Source organism: Lipomyces doorenjongii, assembly GCF_038497915.1.
Source record: "Lipomyces doorenjongii strain NRRL Y-27504 unplaced genomic scaffold V1508scaffold_123, whole genome shotgun sequence".
NCBI classification, from domain to species: Eukaryota; Fungi; Ascomycota; class Lipomycetes; order Lipomycetales; family Lipomycetaceae; genus Lipomyces; species Lipomyces doorenjongii.
The window spans coordinates 25-10,386 of NW_027118190.1; the positions used below are offsets into that span (position 1 = coordinate 25).

Here is a 10,362-nt window from a genome sequence, read left to right on the forward strand (position 1 = left end):
GCCTAGGTCAGCTGGATCCGGGATGTCCTCGGCCACATTCGAGTACGCGTCCCCGGAACTGGTAGTGTCCACGTGGCTTGGCTTTCGCCATCCTTGGACTTACCCTTGCTCCAACGCGAATCAGCGTACTCGTTCGGAATGACGTCTGATCGTAATGGAATCTGACCCTAACCCTGCCACTTAACTTCTGGAGTTTGTATCAGGGATCGACTTAACTAAACTTTACTTGGGGTTCTAAGTGGAATATCTTTATATCAACTTACGTGCCACCATAACTTCAGCCCGTCAGAATTGTAAACAAATCGCTGCGATCTCATCGCCAAGCTGCCTTCAACTGTCCACAGAATTCTCTGTCCTGTTCGACCTTAGCTTCTTCTGGACTTGCTTAATGTGAAAACGTTATCGATATGGACCGTGACGACGAGGACCTAATCCCGCCAACGCTGAGCATAACACTACCTCCAATACCGCTACCCTCACGTCCGCCAACAAAGGAAGACGTGGACAGAGCGGAGTACTTAATGAATATGGTAACAGCAACTCTATCCTGTAAGTATACTGTTGTGTGCGAATGCTTGATACGTCGTTACTGAGTGGATTTCCTTTAGCTCCAATGGCGCTAAAAGCAAGCCGAGAGGACTTAGACAACACCCATAATTACTATCTACGCGTTTGCGAGAAATACGAGCAAAGCGCCGGTGAGTCCAAGTTTCCTATATTATATCTTGCGTCTGTCTTTAACCATTATTTAGGCTTGGCAGGTCACACTGTCGCTTACGTACTTGTTGCCATCAGAAACGAGATGCGAGCAATGCGAGAAGGATCTGATCGACAATTTCAGGAAGTCGCTCGCCAATTTCGCGATCTCGGTGGTCAAGTTCGCGATCTCGGTGACCAAGTTCGCGATATGAAGCAGCAGTCTACTATGCAATTAGAATTGACAAATCGATTGGTGCAAAGTATGTTCTCCTAGCCGAAATAAGATTACATACGGTACATAACGATATAGAAGGTACAAATAAAACTCACACAACACGCAAAATATAAATACAACAGATTACTCTAGATCTAGCATCTGCGGCATTCGACAGTGAGATCTGTAAGTTTTCGCCTACCAAGACGGCTGCACTCTGTTTTGCTTCTTCCTTGGGACCATGCGAGATTTGCTTGTACGCTTTCTCTTCCGAGAAGTTCGCCATCCCGACCTCAAGAGCTTCTACACACGCCGCTGGCGTGCTGCATTGAGTCCCGAGCCGGAGCATTAGCGGGCCACCAAAGAATTGGTAGCGACTTAAAAGTACACGTAGCCAGAACCACAAACTGTGCTAAAAGCCTTTCATAGAAAGGTATAACACTGTCCAACTGCACGGATAGGAAGCTGAGTGCCGTAGCAACCAGATCCTTCCTTAGTTGGCCGTGATCTTTGAACAACCAAAAACATTTCTGAGTGCCGTCGACCAGAGCGAACAAGTTTGTGACTGAACCGAGGAACGTCGGAAGGGAACGAGCATTCCCGTGTATGGAAATGACCTCTCGACGCTTCTTAAGGCGTTCGAGCTTGTGTGTTGCCGTAGAATATGCATTCATGGCTGCCAGACACATGCCCCCTGATGATCTTAGGCATAGGGGCCAGCTCAACTGGTTTCAGCTCCGCTGCGGACGGGTCAGGGGACAGATCTCCGAAAAGGTCGTGTTACAGTGAACATATATTTGCCTATATATCCCCCAAAAAAACAGAGAGAAGAACCACTTATATACAGGGGGTTTGCCCCTGAACGCAACGCATCAAAAGAACCAAAATACACTTCTACCAAATACACTTCTACCAAAATAACCACTAAGCGTCTACTACATATCCACGTGTGCGTAACAGGTCGCAACAGTCGTAACACTATTACTGGGACCTTTGGACCAAAAAGATGGGTTGAAAGCCGGTTTACCGCAGGGCCCGGGGCCTGGCGTTCCGATAAACCACAATTCACGAGTTAACGCTTGGGAGACGTCAATTCCTAACTTGTTCGGGTGGGTGGCACGGTTGGACATTTTGGAAAGTGTCTGACTTGTCTGCCCGGGGTAGAGAAAACTGGGAAGGCTGATGCTTGAATAGTTCCGCGGTTTGATATATATAGTCAATAAGAGAAAGATAATTCTGTCTTTTCTAAGCTCAAAACGGCGCTAGGGCGCCTCTATATGGCGTCCGGCAGCTCTAGCGAACTTCCGCACACGTGCAACTTGCAGCGTATCAGGGAACTGGGCTGTGAGGTTCCAATATGAGAATCCACAACATAACCGGCAAAACCGGCGTTAGACCACTGCCAGAGTGAGGGAACGGCCATAGTTATCAGTCACCCTGAATTGCATTGACGCTGAGACGTTTAGTCTATTTGTGGAATACGTGAAACTATGAGAGCGAGCGAAGAGCGGGAGACGGACAATCGTCGACAAACGTCACAATGACGTAATGACCCGATGAGGAAGCCCGATTCCCCACGATCTCGGATGATTCATGGTAATTAACTCCAGCCACTCCATGATTAAAACGAATTCCGGATTTGTGAGGAGCCATGCCACCGAAGAAAATTTACGCGAAAGAACTAGGGATTGATCTTGAAGGGGGAAACGAGACAGAGTACTTCAAATGGTTCCTGGCTAGTATGTTATTTGGCAAACCCGTCCAGCAGGAAGTGGCGAAGCGGGCATACCTAGAGCTTGTACAGGATGGTATCACATCGCCGGAAGCGATATTGAAGGCAGGCTGGGATAAACTAGTGGAGGTGCTGGATAGAGGACACTACGTGCGCTATGATTTCTCGACAGCGACCAAATTACTGGAGGTCTCAAGCGCGCTCAAGGAAGAATACAACAGCTTTGGCGCTTTGTTGAAACAGTCCAATACGGTCGATGAACTGTCAGAGCGCCTACAGGAATTCAAGGGTGTGGGCCCAAAGACAGTCGAAATTTTCCTACGTGATATGGAGCCTGTGCTTGAACAATAATCGCTTAAAGGACTGGTTATGTCTACAGGAATGTATACGACCACGGTACCGTCAACTTTTGAGATTATCGTGAAGTGAACCAGAAAATGAAGCTGTAATCGTAAAGTAATCGTGTTGTACAGTAAGGTCGTATAGTTGCTTGTATAGTAATCCTACTAGGATTAAACCCTGTACGGGTCATCTACTTTTTCATGCATACTTTCTTGCATTGGAATCTTCAGTATGGAACCTTCTATACGTCCTCGCATGAGAGCTGTTGATTACTTGCTATTGAATGATGGTTTGGATGATAGAAGCCAGTACAGAAAGGGTATCGCTCGCCCATGGCACTCAATCAACTATTGAGTGCTCTCTTGAGCTAAGGGCCAGAGAATCGTAGATCACCTCTCAGCCGTTGTCGCTCACTTCTGACGACTAACGCTTCTTCACTTTGTAAGTGTCGAATTAGCCAAACATGCGGAACCACCAGTCAATATAGGTCATCAGAAGGGATTGGCATTCTGTGGAGAGGATATTCCACCAAACTTCTGTGAGATTACATCGACCGCTGCGTCCCGAATCACATCATGTGCGGCAATGATGAAGGTTTAGGGTTACCCTGAACCGTCAACTCGTGTTTAAGTCGTGTAGTTGCTTGGGTCCCTGAATGCAGTTAGCTCAACGCAGCGACGGCGGCGACCATCCAGAGGCTTGGCCAAGGGTTAGACTTGGGTAGGACCTCTAGGGATGCAAAATACAACTAGAGGGGGGAACTTTCGAGTCTGTCACGAGTGCACTCAAGATGGATCAAACTCCGCTGCACACGAGATTAGTGGTCAGGCACACTTGACTTCACTCGGGTTCCGTTAAAGTCGACTCCAGTGGCATCTCACTTCACTGAAGGTGCCACCAAAAAACTTCGCTGAACAGCTAGTATTTCTTTTGATTGACTTAACCTCATTGGCGTAAAATATGCATTGCGTTGCGTCGTAAACAGACACATGACTCGCCGTACGTTCTGGGTTCGGACTTCTTTACTCGACGTGGAGTTTAGGCCTGGACACAATATCGTCTATGGGGCGATATCGCAATATCGTATCCTATCGTATCGTATCTGCTGCTATACGATATTGGGAGGAAAATTCCTGGCAATAATTTAGGCGATGACATAATTTAATTTCGAATTAGGCGTTACGATATACGATATTGAGATTTAATATCGGACCTTATCGCCGAGAATCCACGTGATCCTCACCATGGTATGGAAGTGCCCTGAGATAGAAAGACTGAGTAAATATTGACTGCGCGCCAACGCCCAGCATAGATATTTATGAGTGACAAAGATTTTAATTAATCCTCTTCCGCCCTCCCTGTTAAACCTTTAAACATATTATTTAATAGCGTTAAATTAATCTCAGTAGATTTGGCGATAACGATATCGCCAAGTGGCGACAAAATGGACAACAATATCGCTAGACTTTTCTGGCGGAAGATACAATATGCGATATGGGCAAAACCCGGCGATACCATATCATGTCTCGCCCTAGTGAGACTGTGAGAGTATAGTGGTCCGAGACGTAAATCACACAGATGGGCGAGGTACGTTTATAGCAAAGAATAAACCAACTAACAAAATTGCTCCAAAAATCAAAAGTCTGCAAGGCGCTCAGTAAATATATACAAATTCATCATTCTCGCGATCCGTCATATCCAAAAACGCATTATCACCCAGCCGATTTTGAGCTTCTTCCTCCACATTCTCCTTGTCGATGGAATCATAGTGATTCTGCATGGAGTGGTCAACCATCTTTGCCTTCTTGCCATTCCGGACGCGCTTACGCTCCTGCATCTTGTTCAGGAAGACCAGGTTGGCTAATTGGATGAGGACGACCGCGACTAGCGCGATGAAGATCCCCAGACAGGCGCGTAAGCCCGGGTGATAGGCGGGGGCGTCTTTCTTATTGAACAACAGTGGTCCGACGATGTTGCCCGCGGAGCTGGCTGCGTTGTAGAGACTCATGATGGTGGACTTCTTGGTCGTGCCGGCGGTGTTGCCGACGATCCAGGTGACAATAAGCGGGTTGCCTCCGAAGAGGAACGCGAGCAAGTAGTACCCCGCTATCAGGGCGCCCTGGACAGAGTGGGTGCGAGGAAGCGCGTAGAGGATCGCGAGCCCTGCAACGACAGGCAGCATGAACCCGGCTAGAATGAAACCCTTGACACGAGCTTTCTGAGCGAGGTAGCTGGCGAGCAGGATGACGAGGAGCTGGATGGCACCAAAAGGCATGTTGAGCAAGCTCGTCGTGTATTTGTCGAATCCCAGCCCGTTGAGAATGAGTGGCCCGAATGTGTTGGTGACACTAGCGCCGACGTTCAGCAGCATTGACATGCCGATCCACAAGTACGTCTTGGGTTCAAGGACAGCCTCCCACACGTGTTTGAATTTGAAGTCTCGATTGCCGGTGCCGGTTTGGTTGGCTCGTAGTCGTTCAATCGCCTGGGCTTTTTCTTGTTCGGTGAGAAAGCGCGCGGAGGGGATGTCGTTGTCGAGCTTCCAGTAAATAAAGGGGGCCGAGACGATGGTGATGAGGCCAACGAAGAGAAAGATACTGCAAAGTAATTAGCTACCTAGCTTATCCAAATGGAAAGAAATTCGCGGAGAAAGAAGAGACGACTCACATCTGCCACGGCCGCAGGAGATCGGATTTAATGTGCGCCAAGCCGTAAGAGAGAGCGGCCGCGATGATGGTGGCAGCTCCATTGGTGCCGTACCATGCCGCAATGCGGACCGGCTGTTCAGCGCGCCGGTACCACTGGCTAGTGATGATACTAAACAGCGGCAGGCAGCCAGCCTCAAATAATCCCAGGAAGAAGCGCGCTGCCATCAAGGACTTGAAGTTATGGCAGGCCGCCAGCGATGCCTGCGCAATACCCCATCCGAGACAGAGGGTCGGCATCAGGATGCGATGTGGCACCTTGACAATCAGAAAGGACGAAAAGGGCTGCCAGGCCAGCTGCGCGATGGGTGCAATGGAGCCTATGAGGGAGTACTCATTCCCGTGCAGACCCGTGTCCGATTGCAGGCCAAATGTGGCGCCGTACCCCAGAACCGACTTGTCCAGAATCTGAAGAAAGTAAACCCAGACCAGGATGGCTAGGATGACTTTGTCTGTCTTGCGCCGGATCCGCTTGCTGTCCTCGTCCGTCAGCTCAACACGCTCGTTACCGATCAGCTCGAGGGCGAGGTCGGCGTGTTTGACCGTTGGCTGGTCTCCCTGTTCATGGACAGCCTTTGCTTTTTCGTCGATGGATGACATGTTTTGATGTTGGGAAAATGTGTACGAATGGGCGCTTGGGGTGACAGCGCTAAGAGGTGTAGACCTTTTATATATTAGTCTAGCTAGATGTACCCCACGTCTCATTCACTTGCACTCTCTTTCATTAGTATCTCTCCACGGGGTGTGTCAAGCACAATAACCGTCGCCTACATCAAGCGTTGACTGTGCCTTAACACCCCCATCCTCGTCCTGATAGTCAACAACTACAAGCCAATGTGGTCAAGTGGTCCCCACACTTTCTTCCCCACGCCCCGGGGGCGTGACCCCCATGGGGCACACCCCCGCAGCCAGAAAATCATTCGACGTCGTTATAGAGTGACAGTGGCTGATCAATCTCCCCCGCATCCCAAGCCTCGCACCTTTATAGTTCAGGGCCAATCCCGAAAAGGTTGGGGATCTGTCAACTGAGCGGTCACGTTCTTGTAGTGTTCCAGGGCGACCCCCCCACGCTGCCCCTTGCCATAGTAATGAGCCGCAGGCTCTATGAGCCATTGTGGTCCGAGGCAAGTGGGTCGGTCTGATAGTTAGAGTTTTACGGTGAGCATAGCCATGGTCACATGGCTAAGGCTTCCATTTCGGAATTCCTTCCCTGCGGGTCTCGTGGCAAATGAGTAGATATGAGGTTAGGGTATGCATGCCTATACTTGGGGAAGGAATGCATCCGGTTAGGTGATTGATACGTATCTGTCAAAGCGTTAATAATTCAGGATATTGTTGCGGTTTCCACATTTCATGTCCGATTGTATTATTGCTCTGATCGATTGCTATATCTGGATCACAAGAACTAAAATTTATTTATCAGATTTACAATTAAATAAATACGAAATAAAATAAAATAAAAATAATACTTAAAAAATAATAATTAAAGCATGAATATAATATTAAGGAATTCTAGTAAGTTACAGTAACTTACCATTATTAACATTATTAAAAGAACGAAACAAAGAAATACAGACGGATTTTATTGTGGCATATATGAACTTTAACAGAGTCAATAGCCTGAACGGACTATTACTGCGTTCCTCATCAAGCTACTGCTTCAAGCTGGTTGTTCCTCATGACTATCTATTCCCGACACAGCCGAAACTTCAATAGCTCCAAAAACAATAAATCTGGTTGCAAGCTAACGCATCCCCATCCACCATTCAATACACGACTCTGTGATCCGTGTCGCCATCCCATGGCAAAGAAGCCTCTGCTAGATTGCTCTACTCAAGTGTACTCAATTTCTTAGGGCCATTTGCAATGATAACTTTATTTATGTGTCTTATCCGCGACTAATCAAGATTGCCTTATCCGTATCCGTATCTGTATCTGCCTAATCTCTATCCATATCCGTAATTTTGACGGATATCCGCGGATATATCCGTTATCCGTGTAACCGTGCCGATCCCTATAATGTAGATGGCAGGATTTTGTCGTTCCTTCGGATTGCGGATCACCCTGCCCTGAACCAAGTTTAAGGGGACGCGGGACTCGATTTGAGTCTCTGGGAGTGGAACAGGCTAAGCTGGGAGGAGACTTAAATGTACTAATTGTCATCAGCGTTACCCTGATCCAATATGTGACAGTTATTTGACATGAATAGAATAACGCTACTATTTGTCTTATATTTGAGGGTGGATACGATACCCAGAGACCTAACCCTTATGATTTACTGTGTATTATTTGTACAGGTAGCGTATGTCTGAGCATGAGCCGCATCGTGGAGACGAAGCACACAGATCGGGAATTTGGGAATGTTCGCCGGCTAGTTGAAGTAGCAGTCGAGAGTGTGTTCAACACAGGAAGTGATTTGCTGCGCCTCGGTAGACCACGGTTGAGTGAGAGCACTAGCTATGATGGCCAACGAGGGAGTTTGAAACTTAGAATTAGTGTATGAAATTTTTATGAATTTACGAATAATTGCTTACCATTTATTCTTCGGATTAGTAAGCATGAAATATCCAAATATTCGTACCTATACGAATATATTCGTCATTATATCCACCCCTTTTGAATTGCTTTTTGCTGTTCTCTAACCTCCTAACTGCTTTCCTAAGTTCCGCTTAACCCTTCCTATCACAGGGGCCCTTTCTTTAGCGTTATGAGGCTCAGGGGAATCTCGGCGTTCAATAAATATCGCATATCATAACGGCTAATTTGAATTCGCCGGAACTTTCATCTGGTAGCCGCAGATGCGCTATGGCGATAAACCTCCATAGACAATGTCGTGTCCAGCTCTAATTTATAGACCGTAACTGATTGCGTTGATATTGAGCTTCTCTAATTTCTATTGATTTCGCTGTAACCGGCGGGTTTGCTGTTGCCCTTAAATATTACACAATCGGTCACCATGAATGCAAAGTAGAGCAATGCAAGTGGTAGATATAAACGCGGACTTGGTAAATTAAACAACATGAAGTGGTAGTGTTAATCGTGGACGCAGTGCAACCCAATCTACGATCGTAGGCTATCGCGTCGTACACATTTCCACAGTTAGGCATGTAAAGAATATTGAGTTGTTATTTGATTTACCAATACACCGCATTTTCTTAGCCTCTATAATTACTTCGATTTCTTAGTGATCTCAAACGAGTACGACGGCATCAAGTCTTGTTTGACCGCGTACAAATCACTCCCATCAAACTGCATGTCACGGGTGTAATATTCCACATTCACACCATGCTTGCTGATGTCCATGGTCACAAACCCATTTGCCGCTGTAGCAACATGATTTAGCATTTTATCCTATATGGAAAAGCAAAACATAACATACCAGCTTCCGCGTTGGCGGCGAGGAATTTTGCATATGGCCCAAGCTTAATGCCGTTATTACAGTCACCAGCCTGTGTATAGCCTGCACCACCCGAAAGAATGTGGTTCGTGGAGTTAAAGACATAGTGAGCTAGACAGTGATCATGGCCGTTAATAACAATACCGTTATGTTCCTCAACAATTTTTATAAGTGGCATTAAATCTGTTGTATAGTTTGTGGAAGACGACATATAAGGATGATGCACTTGAAGAAATTTCCAGTCAGCCTTTGACTTCTTAAATGTTTCCGCTAAGAAGTCGACCTGGACCTTGGTATGCTTGTGGCATTCAATCGTGTACTCATTGTAGTACACAGACGTATTCTATTAAACTCATTAGCTACAAATCGACATGCTCCAGTTTCACTCACCTTCTGATATTTACTAAGGAAGCAGTCGGAATCAACAACCACGAAAGTTGCAGTCCAGTCTTTTCCAACAAGATCATAAGTGTAGTACGGGAGACCTTTCGTTCCCTGTCGTGCCCTATTAGCAAGGTTCTTAAATAATAGCAAGCCCAATTTACATACAAAGTACCAACGACTGTCATACTTCGGCGCGATCTTAGTCTGAAAATCAACAGCGCTTTGGCCTTTGACAATATCGTGGTTGCCCAAACACTGATACCAAGGAGCGTGTTCAAACACACCTTGGCTGTACATATCTACCCAGGCTTCTTGGAATCGCAAGATTCCTCCTGTAGAAAAGTCGACACCACTATCATAAATACTGTCTCCTACAGAAATCTGTGCCGACGTCAGTGGAAACACCTGTAGATGCTACAGTTACATCCACTCACGAAAGCGCTGCAGTTCTTCATGCTACAAACTTGTCCGATATAGGCGGCCGTATCCGCTAGTGAAAGGGTTATACCTCTGAACCAGGATTCAAACAACAAAGCACTCACTTTGAAAGACAGTAGCGTTGGCTAGGGAAGACTTGTCTCCAGGATCGCAATCATTTAGCACCTCATTTGGGATCGTGATGCCGTCAGCCACCAGCTCTGGAAGGACTTCCAAACAAAAATGATCAGGAACTGGCGTCCACCCGACCCAACCATAATCTGCGCATAAGTTTAGCGAGAAAACGTACTACTCTGTTCAAAACGCATGTACCTCCAACTACGCCAACTGTAAGAACTTCCGCTCCTTTAGGCGCAACCAATGACCTTTTGGCGCGGACTCCGCCAAGCAGGGCACCAATAGTTAAAAGATATCTCGCTGAGACGATCATGCTTAACCAAGTCTGAGGATT

The 10,362-nt window shown here is 46.8% G+C and overlaps 4 protein-coding genes across 4 annotated transcripts; 2 read left to right on the top strand and 2 right to left on the bottom strand.

Moving 5' to 3' along the window:
- Nucleotides 1-298: 298 nt before the first annotated feature.
- Nucleotides 299-1,055, top strand: V1508DRAFT_427520 (uncharacterized protein). The gene is made up of 3 exons (XM_066941688.1): nt 299-549; nt 609-698; nt 753-1,055. The coding sequence occupies exons 1-3, from the start codon at nt 408-410 to the stop codon at nt 971-973; spliced, it is 453 nt and encodes a 150-aa protein (XP_066792519.1). The 5' UTR covers nt 299-407; the 3' UTR covers nt 974-1,055.
- A 1,249-nt stretch (nt 1,056-2,304) lies between these two features.
- Nucleotides 2,305-3,218, top strand: V1508DRAFT_43484 (uncharacterized protein). Its single transcript, XM_066942045.1, has one exon. It carries the CDS (start codon nt 2,565-2,567, stop codon nt 2,994-2,996), a length of 432 nt encoding a protein of 143 aa, XP_066792520.1. The 5' UTR covers nt 2,305-2,564; the 3' UTR covers nt 2,997-3,218.
- A 1,100-nt stretch (nt 3,219-4,318) lies between these two features.
- Nucleotides 4,319-6,396, bottom strand: V1508DRAFT_442548 (major facilitator superfamily domain-containing protein). Its single transcript, XM_066942340.1, has 2 exons — nt 5,655-6,396; nt 4,319-5,584 (listed from the first exon to the last, which is right to left on the bottom strand). The coding sequence occupies exons 1-2, from the start codon at nt 6,290-6,292 to the stop codon at nt 4,642-4,644; spliced, it is 1,581 nt and encodes a 526-aa protein (XP_066792521.1). The 5' UTR covers nt 6,293-6,396; the 3' UTR covers nt 4,319-4,641.
- A 2,464-nt stretch (nt 6,397-8,860) lies between these two features.
- On the bottom strand, nt 8,861-10,341 carry V1508DRAFT_361694 (Metallo-dependent phosphatase-like protein; the record flags this gene model as incomplete). The annotated part of the gene is made up of 7 exons (XM_066937198.1): nt 8,861-9,015; nt 9,072-9,432; nt 9,480-9,584; nt 9,639-9,854; nt 9,908-9,963; nt 10,016-10,171; nt 10,224-10,341. The coding sequence occupies 7 exons, from the start codon at nt 10,339-10,341 to the stop codon at nt 8,861-8,863; spliced, it is 1,167 nt and encodes a 388-aa protein (XP_066792522.1).
- Nucleotides 10,342-10,362: the final 21 nt, after the last annotated feature.